Raw genomic sequence first — 21066 nt, forward strand, 5'->3', positions numbered from 1 at the left:
CGCCTCGCGCTCCCCGGTCTCGGCTCGAAGGCCCCGCCCTTGAGCTGGCGCTGCGGCCTGGCCCTCTGGCGCGGAGGAGGCGGGTCGACAGGCGGCTGGAAGCGCTAGCGGCCGTGCGGTGGTCGATTCCCATCTGGACGCAGACGATGGCGAGCCCGCCGGCTGTGCCCCGGCTGCCTCCGCACGACCCGAGGACGCCGGCTCTGTCGGTGGTGGACATGCACACGGGCGGCGAGCCCCTGCGCATCGTGCTGGTGGGGTGTCCGGAGGTGGTCGGCCCCACGCTGCTGGCCAAGCGGCGCTACATGCGCCAGCACCTCGACCACGTGCGGCGACGGCTCATGTTCGAGCCCCGGGGGCACCGGGACATGTACGGGGCTGTGCTGGTGCCGAGCGAGCTGCCTGACGCGCACCTGGGCGTCCTGTTCCTGCACAACGAGGGCTACAGTTCCATGTGCGGCCACGCGGTGCTGGCTCTGGGCCGGTTCGCGCTCGACTTCGGGCTGGTGCCAGCGCCCCCCGCCGGCGCCCGCGAGGCCCTGGTCAACATCCACTGCCCGTGCGGCCTGGTGGCCGCCTTCGTGGAGTGCGAGGGCGGCCGCAGTGGCGGCCCGGTGCGCTTCCACAGCGTCCCGGCCTTCGCGCTGGCCACAGGTAACCGGCGGGACCCTTCCGGCCCTGCAGCCCAGGACCCAACTAATTACACTGTCCCTCTGGGCTGGAACCCACGCAGCGCAACTAACCCACCCCACAAAGCCTTTACAATCAGTAAAAACGTAATTCTAAATAACTGCAAGTGTGTGGCAGCACCTTGCCCTTGCGAATTTGTTCAGTGTGTGCAATTTGATTATCCCGCAGATCTATCTGTCTGTGGTTTGGGGAGAGTCTTGAGGGGTACAGAATTCCGTGTTTCCCTTACTCAGCGCCTCGTTCTCTACTCGTCAGGCATTCCTAGAGATTTCACAGTTGGATAAGGCAAGGTCCACTAGGGTCAAGGAAAGTGCAAAGAACCGGAGCTCCAGGCTGGCTCAGAATATGATTGCTGGACACATTATTAGTAAACACGTTACTAAAAGTCATCTGTAAAAATTGCCTTCCCCACTTCTTGGGGGAAGAATTAAGTATTTTCGAGAAGATACAGATGTTACTGGTCTAATTCTTTAAGAACAGGTACAGACATTGCCTGGGTCCAAATCCTGACACCCCCTTACAGCTATGGAAACTTAGTCAAACTACTGACGCCCTCCGTGTCCATTGTATCTTAATTTGTTATCTCATTGAGGTTTTTCTTGAGGATTTAATGAGAGTATGCAAGGTATTAGAGTTAAAAAAAAAATCTTCCTAGATATAGAAAGACTGCAGAATATATAGGGTTGCTAGTTATAGTTCTCTAGGTGTGCAGAGCCTTTAAAAAGCTTTGGTGGGTTCTCTAGTACAGAGCCTGTATGTCATGTAAAACAGTGTCTGTAACTATTCATCCTTGCAAAGAGGGAGATTGCTACAAATTCTATCAGCGGAGGCTGAATTCTATCAGGATGCTTTAGTAGTCTGACTGGAAGTGAGCTGGGAGCTAATTTAGTCAATCCAGCAATAGGGTTAATCACTCCTTTTCTTCAAAGTCTTCAAGCCGTGCCAATCATTCTGTTAATTTGATCTTGATCCTCCTCGTGGATTTGGGTTCCAGTTTAGCCTGATTATAAATGTTATGAATGATGCAGTAATAGCCCAGGTGTTTAAGAGTCTTAGAATACCTCAGGCAGCTGAAACACACAAGTTGCTAAAGAATGCCACTGGGCAGACTGATGCCACTTTCCCGGAAAGAATGGTGTCACGTCCGGATTGGGAGGGAACTTGAGGGAGACAGGAATTTATGTTAGGATTGCATCTTTAAAAACCTCAGCAGTTAACTAGCTTGGCTACCTGATTTCCCCTTAGGCCACCCCAGCAGCAGATTAGAAGCACTCTAGATTTTGTGGGAAATGACAGCTGGCAGCAGGATCACCAACAATGTACATCATAGTTTGGGGTTGGTTAGGGCAGGGGCAGCCAACCCCACGAGCACAGTAGTTCCTGAAAACATCACTGTGTGACCATAATATAATCAGTGGGCATTAATGGTCACTTTGAGCCATTAAGAAAACGAAATCCTTAAATTCTCTACTTTGAAAATTGCATAAAAGGCAGATGGATAGTGTCCAAGATCACGGCTCTGCCCCTCCCCATCTCTGTGACCTTGTGGAAGGGATTCCATGCCTCAATGTCATCTATAAAATGAGGATGACAACAGTCCCTACCTCAGGATTGCTGAGTTCATCTCCACTCCACCCAGCTAAAATGAAGACTGTTTAGTTTTATTCACTGTATTTAAGTGCTAGAACAGTACCCAGTCAATGAATATTTGTTGTGTAAATAAATGAAATTCAGAGAAGAATATGCTGATTGGCAAATGTAAATATCTGTCCTCTTAAGAGCCCTATTCCAGTTGGAAGTTAAACTTTTGGCTTTAATATTAACATTTATTGTATTCCTAATCTGTGCCCACCGTTCCCCACACATTATCACATGGAATTCTCAAAACAGTCCCTTTAGGAGGGAAACAGCAATTCCATTTTACGCATGAGGACTTGAAAGCCACACTTAGCTTTCCCCATTCTGGCAGTCCCACATTTCCATCTATTTCCTGAGTCTCCTTTCATTAAACCTGCTTTTCATGTTGCATCAGCATCAAGATAAAGACATTTTTGATTCACTTTTGCTCTTAAGTTGCACAGGTGTGTTTTATTCTTTTGATTATAAACTTGCTCTGTTTTGACACATCATGTGTTAAAAGGGTCCTGTGGTTCTACTCTAACTGGTAGCCCCCTGGTATCTTTGTATGACTCACTGTGCAAACTCAGGACTACAAGAACTATTTTATTTTTCACAACTTAATTTCTGAATTTGAGACCCCTCTCTGCCCTCATCCTTACACGGGCTGGCCCCTTTTCTGATATCTGCATGAGAGGCATCTACATTTTCCTTCATAGTTTTCACACATTCATGGACCAGAATTTCCTCTCTCTCTGCCTCTATGATGTTTTGTAGAAAAGATCTTCAGAATAGTTAACAAAATATGTACGTATGATTTAGGAAAAACATGGCATTCATGTTCTAAATTATTTATTTATTTATTTTTGGCTGCATTGGGTCTTTGTTGCTGCGCACGTGCTTTCTCTGGTTGCGGCAAGCAGGGGCTACTCTTCGTTTTGGTGTGCAGGCTTCTCATTGCGGTGGCTTCTCTTGTTACGGAGCACGGGCTCTAGGTGAGCAGGCTCAGTAGTTGTGGCGCACGGGCTTAGTTGCTCCGTGGCATGTGGGATCTTCCCGGACTGGGGCACGAACCCATGTCCCCTGCCTTGGCAGGCAGATTCTTAACCTCTGTGCCACCAGGGAAGTCCCCATGTTCTAAAACTTATGCAAACCTCATTAACTTAAAAATAGAAAGATGTACTGAGCTAAAGGTCTATTATTAATTACGTGATGCATACTCATTTTGAAAATGGATTTTTGCTCCATTCCTTTTTATGATAGGAAAAAATACCCCCATCCCAAACCCCAGAAATACACATATATTTAAAATGCTGTGAATTTTATTGCTGAAATACTAAAACAAACTTATTTTCAAACATATCTTTTTTAGATCTCCTAGTGGATGTTCCCGGTCGTGGAAAGGTGATGGTGGACATTGCATATGGTGGCGCGTTTTATGCGTTTGTTAGTGCTGAAAAGTTAGGACTTGATGTTTGTTCCACAAAGACAAGGGACCTCATGGATGCAGCAAGTGCTGTGACAGAAGCAGTGAAAGCTCAGGTCAGTACAGATGCTGCTATCATAGCAGATACCCTCCTCTGTGACATGGAGGGAATATAAATGACATGTCTATACAGAAAATTAAATGTCTCTGAGTTCAAATTATCAGTAGTACTAAGAATAGGGTACTGGTTATAATCTTAGACTCTAGAGCAAGACTACCTGAGAGTTGTAGTTTTGCTACTTGTAGCTTTTATAACCTTGAACAAGTTACGTAACTTCCATGTGCCTCAGTTTTCCTAGCTGTAAATGGAAATTATGAAATACCTGCTTCATAGGGAGTTGTAAGAATAAGTCAATATGTGTAAAGGACTTAGAATAGTGCCTAGCCATAGTAAATGTTCAATAAATGATAACTATTACTAACTTTAATAATACATAATAATAATATAATTTGTGGTTACTTAAACATAGAAAATGTATTATATAATATTCCACTAATTTGAAATGCTTTGATGTATGTGGTCATTCTGCAAAACTTGAAAATAATGAATGTAAAATATAGCTTACAAAATAGATTTCATTAAATCTGATCAGACTTTCTCTTATTGCACAGAGAACGTTAATTCCTAGTTAGTGAATTTTTCCTATATTGCTAAGAAGTTACTTAAATAACCACTCAAGTAACTCTAGTGTGGCTTGGGAAAACTATTGTTATAAAATCAGTTTAGATAATAAATAATTCCAGAATATTCTTTCCTTTCTAGCACAAGTGTGCCTTTTTACCTAATTGGGACCTATATATAAAACTCAATTTTACCTAATTGGGATCTATATATAAAACTCATATACACATTTAAATGTTTTAGTGTATGAGAATTTATCATTCTAAGTAAAAAATAACTTAGGAAAGATAGAATCTAATATACTTCTAATTATTTATGGGCCTATTTAACATATCTGAGGCTTTATTTTAACACGATAACTTATAACTTTATAACTTAAATAACAAAATGAATATATACCATATCCCTGTTCTAAATTATCATTTTTCTAGGACTGTCAATACCAATAGGTAGAATTATTTTATCATAGTAACTTCTGAAACTCTGAATTTATATCCATTTTCTGTTCTAGTAAGCAGACAGCTAATAGTTTGAGTTAACAATTTGACACAAAATAATTTTACCTTATTTTTAATAAAATCAAGAGAAAAAGGCATCGTTTTCTTAATAAAAGGAGTGATTTTGAAGTTCTCAAAGCTAGAACTTCTCACCAAGGTGGCAAGGGGTGGACTTTGAGGGAGGAAGGATTCTGAAAAAAATATGAGTAGTTCTGTCAGTGATGAAGCAGGCAGTAGGACTACTTTGTGAATTGCTGATTATTCATACTGCAAATGCAGATTTAGGCAAAGGCCATTTGCCAGGGGGAGGGAGCTAAAGTAAATATAAAATAAATTCATCTTTGTCCTTTTAGCAAACATTTACCAAGGGCTTATTGTATGTTGGACACCATGCTAGATGCTGGAGACCCAGAGGAAGAACAAACCCCACGACCTTCAAGGAGCTCAGTCTAGTGGGGGAAGCATCCCTGTGGGCAGTGTGATGTACTGGTGCTATTGTGGAGGTGGGGCATAGGGGCTTTAAGAGGTCAGAGAACAAAGATCCAATATACGGGCCTCTTTAACTGGGTTATAGATGGACTCTTTGGATTTTAAGAATCCAGATCGCTTCAGCTGCTTTAAATGACAGGTAAGTGGTAGTGGAAGATATTAACTGTAAGGATACAATGGAAGTAAGGTTATAGTAATCTCAGCCAAGCTACCAGGCATTACAGGAATCCAGTAGTTAAACAACCAGACCTCCCAAGTCCAGGAAGCATTGCACATTTGGACCTGACCAAGCTTTACCACTGACGTGACCTAGCTACCCTGCCAGTGCCTGCTTCTCTCTGTGTGTACCTGCTGCTTTTTATGATACTGACTTCATCCTTTATAAGTCTTTTTTTACCCATCCAGTTGTTTCTCTTACCTAACAGCTTCTGCATCCTTATACATTTTGCTTGCTCATGGCCTCTGACAGTCCTTGTATCTATCAGTATTAATTTCAGCTCTAGATACTCATTGCTTGAGTTTTCTACATTATCCCCTTCAAGTTCCTGAGGGTGAGAGTAGGATTGCCTTAGCTCCTCCTGCTTGAGCAGCCATGGCTGGCCTGTGAATTGACCATCCTAGGGTCAATGCTGGGGTCAGTGCTTCAAAGAATATGTGTTTTGGGAGGTATGTGTATAAAATAGGACTGTTCCTTTAGTAGAGGCTATGTGCAGGCCAACTTCCTTAGAAAGGGCTCAAAGTATAAGAATCATAACTTCCAACAAAACTATCTTTATTCATCTAGAGAAAGATGTAATTTCTAATATTTAGTGCTGTGACCCAAAAAATACTTTTTAAATGATAAAGATGGAAAAATTGTGTCTAAGAATACCCCATATATGTTATTTAAAAGATAAGTTTGAATGAAAATGTTTATTTTATGTGTGGTTGATAATTATTTTATTTACAGTTTAAAATTAATCATCCGGACAGCGAAGACCTTGCCTTTCTATATGGAACTATATTAACAGATGGAAAAGATGCTTATAGCGAGGAACCAACCACCAACATCTGTGTGTTTGCAGATGAACAGGTATTAAAACTGGAATTTTTAGGCACACAGCCAGGTAATATGGAACTGGAACACTGTGAGCACTCTCATCTTCATTTATTCTGCAACAGGTTGACAGAAGTCCTACCGGCTCAGGAGTGACAGCCCGAATTGCCCTACAGTATCACAAAGGGCTTCTAGAACTGAACCAGACCAGAGCCTTTAAAAGCAGTGCAACCGGCTCAGTATTCACAGGGAAGGCTGTGAGGGTGAGTGGCACCCTTAGCTTCTCATTTGTAAGCATGTTACTTTTGAGACTGTGGAGACCTAAGTTGGGTGTTAGATAAGTTTCTTCACTTAGCTCTTAGAAGAGAATTTTAAGACAGGCCTTAAAAAACTTCTGTTCAGCTAGGATATTGGTTTTCAAAGTGTGGAAAGGACCTTGGGGTCCTATCCATGGGTCCACAAAGTCAAAGTTATATTCATAATAATACTGAGATGTTGCTTCCTTTTCACTTTCATTCTCTCACAAATGTACAGTGGAGTTCTCCAGGAGCTACATGATGGGTGATATCCCAACTGATTGAATTCAGAAACAAATACGAGAATCTAGCTGCCTTTTGTTAAGCCAGACATTAAAGAGATTTGCAAAAATGTAAAAAATGCCATATTTCTCATTAATTTTTTTTTGTTTTGGCAGATACAGTTATTTTCACAAAAATTTGTTGTTTATGACAAAATGTAATCGGTTTATTATTTTTAAATGCATTAATGAACAAATTTTTTTTTGAATTTTAGAATTTTATTTACTTTTTTTAAAATTTTTATTTATTTATTTATTTATTTATGGCTGTGTTGGGTCTTCATTTCTGTGCGAGGGCTTTCTTCTAGTTGTGGCAAGCGGGGGCCACTCTTCATCGCGGTGCGCGGGCCTCTCACTATCGCGGCCTCTCTTGTTGCGGAGCACAGGCTCCAGGCGCGCAGGCTCAGTAATTGTGGCTCACGGGCCCAGTTGCTCCGCGGCATGTAGGATCTTCCCAGACCAGGGCTCGAACCCGTGTGCCCTGCATTGGCAGGCAGATTCTCAACCACTGCGCCACCAGGGAAGCCCTATTTACTATTTTTATACAGCAGGTTCTTAACAAATATCTTTAATTCCCAATATAGCAGATATTAATTGATATAACTGAAATAAACAAAAACTCTTTGAGGTCCTAAAATCTTTTTAAATTGAAGTATAGTTGATTTACAATATTGTGTTAGTTTCAGGTATACAACATAGTGATTCAGTATTTTTGCAGATTATATTCCATGGTAGGTTATTATGAGATGTTGGGTATAATTCCCTGTGCTATATAGTATATCCTTGTTGCTTATCTATTTTATAGGTAGTAGTTTGTATCTGTTAATCCCATACCCCTAATTTGTCCCTACCCTCTTTCCTTTCCCCTTGGTAAGCACAAGTTTGTTTTCTATATCTGTGAGTATGTTTCTGTTTCGCATATACATTTATTTGTATTATTTTTTAGATTCTACAAATAAGTGATATCATATAGTATTTGTGTTTCTCTGACTTTCACTAAGCACGATATTCTCTCCATCCACGTTAATAATAATAATGGCATCCATAATAATGGCATTATTTCACTGTTTTTTATGGCGGAGTAATATTCCATTGTGTGTGCGTGTGTGTGTGTGTGTGTACCACATATTTTTAATCCAATCATCTGTTGATGGACACTTGGGTTGCTTTCCCATCTTGGCTCTTGTAAAAATAGTGCTGCTATGAACATTGGGGTGCATGCATGTTTTTGCACTAGTGTTTTCATTTTTTCCAGATATATACCCAGAAGTAGAATTGCTGGATCATATGGTAGTTCTATTTTTAATTTTTTGAGGAACCTCCATATTGTCTTCCATAGTGGCTGCACCAATTTACATACCTACCAACAGTATAGGAGGGTTCCCTTTTCTCCACATCCTCACCAACATTTGTTATTTGTAGACTTTTTGATGATAGCCATTTTGATTGGTGTGAGGTGGTACCTCATTGTGGTTTAGATTTGCAATTCTCTAACAATTTCATGTGCCTGTTAGCCATTTGTATGTCTTCTTTGGAAAAATGTCTATTCAAGTCTTCTGCCCATTTTTTTTTAAAGATTTTTTGATGTGGATCATTTTTTAAGTCTTTATTGAGTTTGTAACAATATTGCTTCTGTTTTATGTTTTGGTTTTTTGGCCCTGAGGCATGTGGGATCTTAGCTCCCCAACCAGGGATCAAACCCACACCCCCTGCATTGGAAAGCAAAGTCTTAACCACTGGATGACCAGGGAAGTCCCTTCTGCCCATTTTTTGATTGGATTGTTTGGTTTTCTTGATATTGAATTGTATGAGCTATTTGTACATTTTGGAAATTAAGCCCTTGTTGGTCACATCATTTGCAAGTATTTTCTCCCATTCCATAGGTTGTCTATTTGTTTTATTGATGGTTTCCTTTGCTGTGCAAAAGACTAAGTTTAATTAGGCCCCATTTGTTTATTTTTGCTTTTATTTCTTTTGCCTTAGAAGACAGATCCAAGAAAATATTGCTACTACTTATGTCAAAGAGTGCCTATGTTCTCTTCTTCCAGATTTCACAGCACTACTTATTGAAGAGACTGTCGTTTCTCCATTGTATATTCTTGCCTCCTTTGTCGTGTATTGACTATAGGTGCGTGGCTTTGTTTCTGGGCTCTCTATTCTGTTCCATTGATTTATTTGTCTGTTTTTGCACCAATACCATGCTGTTTTGATTACTATAGCTTTGTAGTATAATCCAAAGTCTGGGAGGGTTATACCTCCAGCTTCATTCTTTTTTCTCAGGATTGCTTTGGCAATTTGGGGGCTTTTATGGTTCCATATATATTTTAGGATTCTTTGTTCTGGTTCTGTGAAAAATGGCCTGGGTATTTTGATAGAGGTTGCATTAAATCTGTAGATTGCTTTGGGTAGTATGGCCATTTTAATAATATTATTTCTTCCAATCCAAGAGCATGGAATATCTTTTCATTTGTTTAAATCATCTTCAGTTTCCTTCATCAGTGTTTTATAGTTTTCAGCATATAGGTCTTTCACCTCCTTGGTTAAGTTTATTCCTAGGTATTATTTTTTTGACCTGATTTTAAATGGGATTGTTTTTTACTTTCTGATATTTCATTATTGGTGTATGGAAACGTGACCGATTTTTGTATATTAATCTTGTATCCTGCAACCTTGGTGAATTTATTTATTAGTTCTAATAGTTTTAGAGTGGAGACTTTAGGGTTCACTATATAGAGTATCATGTCATCTGCAAATAGTGACAGTTTTACCTCTTCCTTTCCAATATGGATAACTTTTATTTCTTTTTCTTGTCTGATTGCTATGGCTAGGATTTCCAATACTAGGTTAAATAGAAGTGGTGAAAGTGGGCATCCTTGTCTAGTTCCTGAATTTAGTGGGAAGGCTTTCAGCTTGTCACCATTGAGTATTATACTAGCTGTGGGTTTGTCATAAATGGCCCTTATTATGTTGAGATATGTTCTTGCTATACCCACTTTGATGAGAGTTTTTAATCATGAATGGATGTTGAATTTTGTTGAATGCTTTTTCTGCATCTGTTGAGATGATTATGTGGTTTTTGTCTTTCCTTTTGTTAATGTAGTATATCACATTGATCAATTTGTATATGTTGAACCATCCTTGTGACCCTGGTATAAATCCAGCTTGATCATGGTGTATGATCCTTTTTATGTATTCTTGGATTTGGTTTGCTAATATTTTGTTGAGGATTTTTGCATCTATATTCATCAAAGATATTGGCCTGTAATTTTCTTTTTTAAGTGTCTTTGTCTGGTTTTGGTATCAGGGTAATGGTGGGTGAGGTCCTCAAATCTTAGGGTATAAAGGGATCCTGAGACCAAAATGTTTGAGAACCATTAAATTAGGGTTTGGATTTTTTTTGTTTTTATTCTATAGGAATGTTCCATTTTATATAATAAGATGTGAAAGTCCTGAAAAGTTGTGGAAAGTATTATTTTTGTAACGGAATCAAATTATAAGTGAGCTAACAGCTAATTAATGAACTTACTCATAGTAGTAAGTAAAATCTACTGTAGTATGATTAAATTGCATCTAATAAATGAATCTACTCACAAAGAGTCCTTTAATATAGCAGATAACTTATCCTAATAAAGACTTTTATATCCTAATGTAGCTGTTTTTAAAGTTTGTTCTTTTCTGAATATGGAATTTGCTTTAAGTTAGGGATTTGTATATAATACGCTGAACTTATGGGATACCAAACCATTTATGTTATATGCAAAAACTTGGAATACGTTATCTTCAAGTCTGAGACTCAAGACAAAATAATAATTGACAACATTTATTGGGTGCTTCACTATGTGTCAGTTTCCAAGCTAAGCACTTCACATATACCGTCTCTTTTAATTCTCCCAAGAATCCTCTGAGGTCAGTGATGTTATCATCCTTTTTTCACAAGTGATAAAATGGAGAATTAGAGTTTAGATAACTTGCCAGAGGTCAAACAGACAGGTAACAGAGCCAGGCTATGCATGTGGGTCCCTCTGAGCAGAGCCTGTACTGTTAACCACCATATTTTCTTGCTCTTAGGCAAACGTTTGATGCAGATGGGCAGTTTCACCCACGTGAGAGTGAACTCAACTCTCAACCACCCACTAATGATGACTCCCAAAGCTTCATCCCTACCATGCATACCTGTGCCTCTCTCCTGAGTGTGACACTGTCCACTAAACTCATCTCAAGATGATTGTCCTAGAGATATCGCAAACTCAACTTGTTTACAAGTTCTTCCTTCCTAAATGTGTTCTTCCTGTCTCATTCCCCATCTCAGTTAATGGTGGCGCCAGCTTCACTTCCAAGCTAGAAATATGGTCATATTTAACTCATCTCTATTCCTCACCTCCTACGTACATCAGTCCCCAGGTCTATCAATTCTGCCTCCAAAGTATCTCTATATTTTGTTCTCCATTCTCTGAAAACTGCCCTCCTGTCTCTAGATTTAATTGATGAATTAAGGTTACGTCTTAACAGATTGCTGGGTTTCTAGTCTCTCTCCTCTCCAATTTGTTCCCCACTTTACAGCTAAACTAAATCAAAAACACAAATCCAGTCACTTACCTTAAAAACCTCCCATTGCCTATATGATTAGCTCTTGGGTTCTCTTTAAAATGATAAAAATTGAGAATACAACTTTTAGGCTAGATAAACTATGAGGGCAGTATCTTGATATTCTCCTTTCACCTTCTTTTTTCAGGAAGTAAAATGTGGTGATTTTAAAGCTGTTATAGTGGAAGTATCTGGACAAGCCCATTACACAGGTACAGCAAGCTTTATAGTAGAAGATGATGACCCACTGAGGGATGGATTTCTTCTCAAATGACTTATATGACTTTTAAGGGCTTTCTTTAAATTGTTATCATAAGTAATTTTTCTCTGAATTACGTGGAAAACTGTATCCAAATTGTACATGTAAGCCAACTAACATTCTTCTTAAAATAATACACTGTGGTTAAATATAAAGTCATTATTCCTCATATTTATACATGTGTATTGGTATAAATATTGCTTATAGAATACAAAATGCAGAATACTTTTCTAATTATTAACATATCAGGTAAAATTAAAACCTTAGTTCTTGTTACTTTTAAATATTCCTCTGTGGTAATTACTATAATATTCTGTTTTAAATGCTCTTTGAATAATAGCTTCAATTGTAGCCCTCACAGCAATGAGTCTTACAAGTTCATTATTTTCGTCTTCCAGTTTTTGAGTAAAATAATGCCCTCTCTCTAAGCAGCATGCAAGGGAGACAGCTTATTATAAAGTCCTCAACACTTAGCAGTCATAAACTGGGAAGGAATGGGGTGGTCAGCTTCTTTGGGTGAGAGTTGTTGTAGCTGCTGCAGGGATGTCCTCTGTGCTGCAGAGCCCAGCTCCTATACCCGTAAACTCGTGAGAGATGATCAAGAAACAGGCTTTTGATATATCTTTAAGGCTCTTATAAAAGGGGTTGTTTATTGCATTACTGAAGTATAGGTACACAGTAGGAGTCAATCAATAAATCCCTACAGCGGGGCAAGTCTCATACTCTACCAACTACATGCCAGGTAATTTAAAACATGAAGGAAATGTTAACTATTGGCATTCTTGCTAGTTAATTGTGAACCTGTTAGAAAATAAAATTTGATCATTATCAGTCATTATAAAATGAAGTATTAAAAATTATTCACCATGTGATTTTCTCAATATTCAGTAGACTTTTTTTTCTGGTGGGTGGGGGGTATTTTCTCAGTTTATTTTAGATTCATTGTTTTGACCTTAATTTGTGCTCTGAACTCTGTCAGCCTTGAATCAGTAGACTCTTTTTTGAGGTAAGTAATAGTATTTCTTTTTTTGAGCATACAATGAAGTAATTAATTCATTTCAACTGGCTGTGTCATCCAGCAAGTCTGTGTAGACCCAGTTATTAGGTCTCTGATTGAATTACCTGACCAAAAGGAAGGCTATAAAGTTAATGTTCTTGATTTCCCTATTAAATACACAAAAACTACTGTTTTCCATTCATTATCTCTTAAAATCTGTGGTAAAAAATTCACTTACTTCCAAAAAATAACACTAAATATTACCAAGAAATTTTCTACAGATCAGGGAGATTTGCTGTACTTTATTTTAATAGAAATAGAACCACTATTTGCTCTCTAAATTTCACAAGTCACATTAATTTGAAGAAAAAAAGACACATACATTGTTTAGAAGTTTATAGCATTTTGTAATGTGCACACACAACTCCCCTGATCTAACGAGGTACACTGTGAAATTTATTATTCTATGGCTACCGCGGGTGGGGAGTATTTTATCACTGACTTTCTTTAGAATTGTTAGCACGTGGTGATAACAAAAATGCGGACTGACATTTAGTCAGTTTTATTATTGTTTCAAAATTCTCCACAGACAGTGCACCCCCTGATCAACTGCACCCAGGCCGGCACTCCCTCCGCCCACCCATGGTATGCCACTGCTTTTATCTCATTCATGAATTTGAGAGAAATGCAAGCCAGAAATGTCAACTAACTCCCTCAGGTCACATTTAAGGCTGTCAGTCTAGGGCTTCTGACCCCAAGTCCAGTATTTTCCTGCTACACTTCCTCTGCCTCTAAGACAGGACAGCCAGAACTTGTTCTATGATAATACTTTAACAAAAATGTATGTTTCTTGAACATTGAAAAATAAATACTACCTAAATCTTCCTAAATTCTAATCCAAACCAGAGCCAAGCCCTTGCAATAATATTCATTCCTTCTGTATTTCACCATGTCTCCTGCAGAGTCAAAACCACTAGGGAAATCAACTGCTGTTCCTCTCACCTCCAAGTGTCTAATCAGTCACAAAGCCCTGTTGATTCTACCTTCTGAATACTGCTCACATCTATCCCTTCCCGTCCTTGCTAAGGGTCTTGTCTCATCACTAACCTCTTGCAAGCAACCTCCTTCCCCTCACTGGTTCCTTCCTCTAAGGTCTTATCGAGTATCATCATAAACAAAATGAAACAACCACCCCTTGTCCACCTTCCCTCTTCAGCCTGCTGTCTGTCGCCCCTATTTCCTTCCCTTTGCAGTCAAGCTCCTAGATTCCTTACTCTCTTCTCATTGGGTACATTTTCTCATCTTCCACTTGCTACTCAACTATTGCAATCTGCTTTCGACCTCATTACTCATTGGAAACTATGCTTGATCTAACGGCCAGATTTAACGGTCACCCAGGGGTTTATGCGATCCATGGTGGATGCTGCTTCTTGCTTCTTGCAGGCAAGTGTGGTACATTTTAGAGCAGCAACCTCTACTCCCTTGGTGCAGAGCTCGGACACAGAGCCATCCACTGAGGTTCTCAAGACCATAGGTTAGTACTCAGGCCCCATTAGTACCCATCGGGTGCTGCAGTTGTGTGGGCCCAGGTCCATCTCTTCTTCACCATGCACTTGCAAATCCTTTTTGCTCCAGATCCTCTAGACTCTGTAAGAGTTGGGGAACCCTCCTCTTCGTCCCTCAGATTCCACAATTTCCATACCATCCCTCCTTAGGACAATGCCTCTCATACTTCAGTGTAGGTGTGAATTACCCAGGGATCTTAGAATGCAGATTCTCATTTCCTAGGCGTGGGGTGGGGCATTTCTGACAAGCTCCCAGCTGCTGCTGCTGCTGCTGGTAGGAGCACTGCAGTTTTAACCAATCGATTTTAATTCCCTATTTGGGCCCAGGCTTTACAGGTGAGCCTCCCCTACCTGGAAACTTCTCTTAGCTCTGAAATACATAAGAAGCCTGCTACCTCCCTACCTGGAGGTAAAGAATAGAGCTGACCTCATCATCACAGCAACTTTTCTGAGAAGAGGCTGAGAAACTTACATTCTCCTCTTTTCTGAAAAGCAAAAGTAAAACAAAGCACCCCGAAACACAAGACGGCTGATTTCTCAGTTGGCCAAATATGCCTCATTAAATACATCACTCACCTGCTTAGCTTTTCTCCCTTTACCTGCTTCTTAATTTTTGCTACTCCCTAGCATTCCACCCATGGTTCCTTTCTCTCTTCACTCAATACTCTGTTCCTAAGTCATCATATTCATGCCCGCGTTTTTCTGTCTTGTAGAGAGGCTGACATCTCCCAAGTCTCTAAATCCTAAGCTCCAGAGCCATACTGCAGATTCACTACTTGGTGGACAAACCAGATTCATCTGCCCCTAGAATGTGCCCCTCCTCCCGTATTCCCTAACTTGATCAATGGTACCACAGTCCCTCGAGCCAGGAACTTGGGATCTATCCTTGGCTCCTTTTTCATGCCCTTTTGTCCTGTCTGTTGATGCTGTGAGGTGGATGTCCGTGGATTTGGCCGGCATCATTCCTTTCCCCTTCTTTTATCAACAAAACTCTCCTTTTCCTTTGGGAAACCATCCATCCCCTGCACATAGCGTTGATGGGGCTGCCAGACAAGGGGTACTCCAATCAGACTCTCTCCTCTAAGACCTGGGATCTTGAGAGAAATGACATAAGGTCTGAAAAATGGTTGAAGCAGACTTATTCCTATAGAGCCCTAAAGAGATCACCCTCAGTTCCTTTCTGCTATCTCTACCTGTAGAGCTGCCCTGACTTCTCTTGTTCTTGGGGTTGGCTGTTAGACTATCCTTTTGAACTCACCCTATCCTTCCAGTAAATTCTGCTTTTGCTTAAATGAGACAGTGCCCTCAATGTATTGTTTATATCCAAAGTCTCTAATCCATATACTGCCTCCTTCTTCACTGTAAATGCCTTAGTTCAGACTCTTTCATTTCTGCCCTGGGCTATTACAATGCCTTTTTTTTTTTTTTTCCAAATCAATTTATTCATTTATTTTTATTCATCTATTTTTGGCTGCGTTGGGTCTTCACCGCTGCACGTGGGCTTTCTCTAACTGCGAGGAGGGGGGCCACTCTTCGTTGTGGTGCGCAGGCTTCTCGTTGCGGTGGCTTCTCGTTGCAGAGCACGGCCTCTAGGTGCACGGGCCTCAGCAGTTGTGACACGTGGGCTCAGCAGCTGTGGCTCGCGGGCTCCAGAGCACAGGCTCAGTAGTTGTGGTACACGGGCTTAGTTGCTCCACAGCATGTGGGATCCTCCCGGACGAGGGCTCGAACCCGTGTCCCCTGCATTGGCAGGCGGACTCCCAACCACTGCGCCACCAGGGAAGTCCCACAATGCCTTTTCTTAACTGGTCTCCCAGTTGCCAGATTCTCTTCCTACAGTCCTTATATTTTTAAACAACATTTATGACATTGTAATATATTTGTGTTTGCCTAAAACTGTAAGGTCTTTGGGCTAGGATCCTTATTTGTTGTTTCTGAAAACCTAAATAAACTAATCTGTTATATATTTTTGGCTTAGTTCAGTGGTTTTCAGCTGAGGTTGGCTCCCCTCTCCCCCTGAATATTTGGCAATGTCTGAAGACATTTTTTAGTTGTCACTACTGCCATCTCGTGGGTACAGGCTAGGGTTACTGTTAAACATCCTACAGTGCCTAGGATAGCCTCCACAACAAAGAATTATCTGGCTCAAAATGTCAATAATGCTGAGACCGAGAAACCCAGTCTTATGTTACCACCTTAAATGAACTTTACTTATACTGTAAGTTTCCAGTCGGATATTTTTCCTCACTAAAATAAGTGCCCAAAACACTAATATTGTTGATTCTAAGACCTGAAAGTATACTAGTCATTCTTGAGATCAGTGTTTCTCAAACGAGCATCAGAATCACTTGCAGGGCTCGTGGCTGGGCTCCATCCCCAGAGTTTCAGATTCAGTAGATTTGGGGTGCGGCCTGAGAATCTGCATTTCTAACAAGTTCCCAGGTCATGCTCATGCTGCTGGTCCAGGGTCCACACTTTGCAGACCACTGCTTTAGAGAACCTAAGGGTTTATCACACTTTCCCTCATTAGAGGCCATGCCGAGAAACTTGAGATGCAGCTTCCCTGGGCAGGCAGGCCCTTCCTGTTCCTGTATCTTCCCGCCAGATACCTGGAGCTGCATCTGTGGCGACTGCTTGGCTGGCAGCACCTTAAACTCAAAACATACCACATTCCAGAGAACTGATGAAGGCTGCCAGCAGGGCAAGGAACCAGTGACTCTCCCCTCTTCCCTGACACGTGTGAGAGAGTAATGGTCCTGAGGTCCAGGTCCTTGAAAACAAGGTGACATCCTGCCTCCAGGATCCATATCCTAGCTCCTCAAAGCACCTGTATCAGAATCACCTTTGGGGTTTAGATTCATGGGCCCATCCTCAGTACTCCTGGGAGTCAGCCAGCCAATGTGCATTTTAATAAGCTTACTACATCAGTGGTTCTCAAAGTGTGGTCCTTGGACCAGCAATATCATCACCACCCAGCAACTTGTTAGAAATGCAAATTCTCGGACAAGACCCCAGATCTACTGAATCTGAACATCTGGGGTTGGGCCCAGTCAACTGTGTTTTAACAAGCCCTAGGTGATTCTGTTGCATGCTCAAGTTTGAGAACACCTGGTTTAAGTTTTTCTGCTCCCTCAGGTTTAAGATTTCCGAATTTAGATTGTTTTCCACTTCAGGTTCTAGATTCCTTTCCTACCTGTAGATGCCAGAAACACCCACAGGAAGCAAAGCAACCCCCTCCCCGTCCCCCCCGCCTCTCTGTAGGACATGTGTATCCAACAAGAGAGCTTGAGAGTGAACCCTTGTTGAATTTGGCCGTCTGTGTGAGGACCAGTCCCGCTTTATCTGATCTGGCTGGGCAGTGGTCCCTGAGGAGGTCGACCTGGCACTCTCTGAAGCCCACCTCCCTGGCCGCATAACCTCGGGGAGAGGTGATGTCCTGGACCGGCTCTTCTGAGGGTACTCGGCCGGCGTCCCACCCCGCGCTCCTGCGTAAACACGCGGTTCCCTTGGCAACGCCTGGAACGCAGGTCAAAGGCTCCGCGGGTCCCGGGCGACGGTCAACCCTGCGGCCGAGCGCAACTCCCGGCAGAGGCCCCTGACCCCAGCCCCAAGCCACCTCGGGCTTGCGGCCGCCTCCCCCGGTGCGGGATGAGCAGACCCGCGGCCGCCGCGGGCCCCCATGGAGAAGCAGCCGCCGCCGCCGGTGCGCCCGCCAGTGAACACAGCCTTGTCGGGCAGCCCACACCCCGGCGCCCCCTCCGCGGCCGGCACGCCTGGCGGGACTTCCTCTGCGGCGACGGCGGCGGCCGTGCTCTCCTTCAGCACCGCGTCTGCCGCGGCGCTGGGGAACCAGAGAGGCGGGAGCGGGGGCGACAGCACTGGCGCCTCGGCTGGCGGCGGGCGCGGCGCGGCGGGGAGGCCACCGCCGGGCCCCGCGGCGGCGCCGCTGCTATCTCAGGGGACGGCGGTGGCGTCCCAGGCGCTCGTCCTCCTGCTCATCTTCCTGTTGTCTAGCCTGGGCAACTGCGCGGTGATGGGGGTGATCGTGAAGCACCGGCAGCTCCGCACCGTCACCAACGCGTTCATCCTGTCCCTGTCTCTGTCGGATCTGCTCACGGCGCTGCTCTGCCTGCCAGCCGCCTTCCTGGACCTCTTCACGCCGCCCGAGGGCCCGGCGCCCGCCGCCGCCCCGGGGCCCTGGCGCGGCTTTTGCGCCGCCAGCCGCTTCTTCAGCTCGTGCTTCGGCATCGTGTCCACGCTCAGCGTGGCCCTCATCTCACTGGACCGCTACTGCGCCATCGTGCGGCCGCCGCGGGAGAAGATCGGGCGCCGCCGCGCGCTGCAGCTGCTGGCCGGCGCCTGGCTGGCGGCGCTGGGCTTCTCCTTGCCCTGGGAGCTGCTCCGTGCTACCTGGGAGTCCCCGGCGGCGCAGAGCTTCAACGGCTACCTGTACCGGACGTCCCCGGACCCCGCGCAACTGGGAGCGGCCTACAGCGTGGGGTTGGTGGTGGCCTGCTACCTGCTGCCCTTCCTGCTCATGTGCTTCTGCCACTACCACGTCTGCAGGACCGTGCGCCTGTCGGACTTGCACGTGCGGCCCCTGACCACCTACGCGCGCGTGCTGCGCTTCTTCAGCGGCGTGCGCACGGCCACCGCAGTGCTCATCATGCTTGTCTTCGTCATCTGCTGCTGGGGGCCCTACTGCTTCCTGGTGCTGCTGACCGCGGCCCGGCAGGCCCAAGCCACGCAGGCTCCCTCGCTCCTCAACGTGGTGGCCGTCTGGCTGACCTGGGCCAGTGGGGTCATCAACCCTGTCATCTATGCCATTCGCAACCCAAACATTTCGATGCTCCTAGGGCGCAACCGGGAAGAGGGCTACCGGACTAGGAACATGGACGTTTTCCTGCCAACCAGGGCCCGGCTCTGCCGGCTAGAAGCCGCAATCCCCTTCGAAACCGCTATAGCAACGGCCTGGGGGCCTGCAGCAAGATGTCCTCTTCCAACCCGACCAGCGTGGTGGGAGCGGACGTGGCCACGTGGGCTCGCAAAAATCCAGTTGTGCTTTTCTGCCCGGAGGGGCCACCAGATCCTGTGTGTGACAGCAGCAGCTAAACAGCCTAAATCTGAAGCCGGGGATACCAGCCTCTAAGAAGGGTTGGGATGCACAGCTTGTGAAGGCAAATCTTCACCCGCTTCGATGAACAATACAGGATTCCGGGGAGAATCGTGTGTTTCATAAAGCCAAACATTTAGAAAAGAGACAGAGGGGGAGGCTTACCACTTCCCCCAAACAACATACAAGACAATGTCCTTTCCTTCAGAAGTGCTGAAAGGAATGTAAAGTGCAAAAATTAAAACGATGTTTAACCACACAACCAAGCATTGTGAACTGTAAGTGCCAAAAATGACAAAAATAAAATTCACAATTACTGAAAAGCTCATATTACAGGAATCACACTGTGAAACAAACAAAAAAATTCATTGAATGCAACTGGTTCATATACATAGACTTTGAGGAAAGAATGAAGACCTTAAGAATTGCTCAAAGGCCCCTCTAAATCACCAGCATTCAACAGAAAGAACTTCAGATTTCTAGAACTTGCACCTCCGACACATGCCTTGGGTGCTTAGGTTAGGAGTCGAAAATTTTTATCCTTACACACTTTGGTGCATTTCCTCCCCATCCCCACCCCCATAATCTTTGTGGGAAATTTTAAATTCATATTCCATTTAAAACCATTTTAGGATTTTGAAAAAATGGTTTATTACTAAAAGTGGTTTATTACTATAAAATCCAACCATTTGAGCGGCAAAGAGAAGTATGAACATAAAGAAATGTGACTATTTTTTAAAGTATTTCAAGATTATACTTAGAAATTAATGTCCCCCATCTAACACCCAAAATTATGTGCCTTGGAAGCTTTGAGACTTAAACCTTACTCTAACCTGCTCCTTTTGTTTCTAATGATTTAGGGGTGCCGCTCTCAGAAAGCTTTCACATTCTTAAAAAATAATTTTCATAGTAGAAAATCTTTGCATTTGAGGTAAATTTGAGTTTTGGATGCAGCCAAAAATGTAATTTGAAGTCAAGTTGATTGAATTTTGTGAGTAATGCATATATACATATATGAGAGCTCTATAAAAGTAATAAGCTTGGCTATCCTAGGTAGCTTTCATCTAACCGAAGGTGATTCCAAAGAGGAATTCAAACAATATTTTGAGAAATGGATGCATTCTTGGAATAAGCATAAAGCTCTCCAGGAAAATCATGTTCTTCTACATTTGGAAGTTTGGGTACATTTGTTTAAAAAAAATAGTTGCTTAATGGACATGACATCTAAAATAATGTGGTCTTTATTTGAAAGGAGAATGGCTGTGGGATTATTATATGTAATAGAGTACTCATAACTTAGGGGTAAAGTCAGAGAGGTACTTTAATCAAGCCGGAAATACCTTGAGAAAGGTGCAAAACAAAGATGCTGTTTAAAAATATTCGAAAGCACAGTTTGGGATTTGTGTGGGTGAAATTTCTCACATTAAATGCCACTGTACATAGAATCATTTACTCAGAATTTACCAGATGTTTTTGTGTTTTCTCCCTCTTTCTTTCCTTTCTTCCATCTCGCCCCTCTTTTCTTCAGTATTTC

General features: G+C 42.9%; 2 protein-coding genes across 2 annotated transcripts; both read left to right on the forward strand.

Annotated features, from left to right (window-relative positions):
- Positions 1 to 50: 50 nt before the first annotated feature.
- On the forward strand, positions 51 to 12727 carry L3HYPDH (trans-L-3-hydroxyproline dehydratase). The gene is made up of 5 exons (XM_068525541.1): positions 51 to 654; positions 3680 to 3849; positions 6351 to 6473; positions 6563 to 6700; positions 11747 to 12727. Exons 1-5 carry the CDS (start codon positions 147 to 149, stop codon positions 11870 to 11872), a joined length of 1065 nt encoding a protein of 354 aa, XP_068381642.1. The 5' UTR covers positions 51 to 146; the 3' UTR covers positions 11873 to 12727.
- Positions 12728 to 18098: 5371 nt separating this feature from the next.
- GPR135 (G protein-coupled receptor 135) lies at positions 18099 to 19568 on the forward strand. The gene is given in 3 exon segments (XM_068531405.1): positions 18099 to 19326; positions 19329 to 19510; positions 19512 to 19568. Coding segments are annotated over 3 exon segments (1467 nt in total).
- The last annotated feature ends 1498 nt before the right edge of the window (positions 19569 to 21066 follow it).

This window comes from Eschrichtius robustus, chromosome 1 (genome assembly GCF_028021215.1).
Source record: "Eschrichtius robustus isolate mEscRob2 chromosome 1, mEscRob2.pri, whole genome shotgun sequence".
Lineage (NCBI taxonomy): Eukaryota > Metazoa > Chordata > Mammalia > Artiodactyla > Eschrichtiidae > Eschrichtius > Eschrichtius robustus.

Excerpts from the sequence above, each read along its gene's own strand:
- L3HYPDH (XM_068525541.1), top strand. The coding sequence starts at position 147 with ATGGCGAGCCCGCCGGCTGTGCCCCGGCTGCCTCCGCACGACCCGAGG. Across the intron at positions 3,850-6,350 it reads CAGAAGCAGTGAAAGCTCAG|TTTAAAATTAATCATCCGGA; the intron begins GTCAGTACAGAT and ends TTTTATTTACAG. Across the intron at positions 6,474-6,562 it reads GTGTGTTTGCAGATGAACAG|GTTGACAGAAGTCCTACCGG; the intron begins GTATTAAAACTG and ends ATTCTGCAACAG.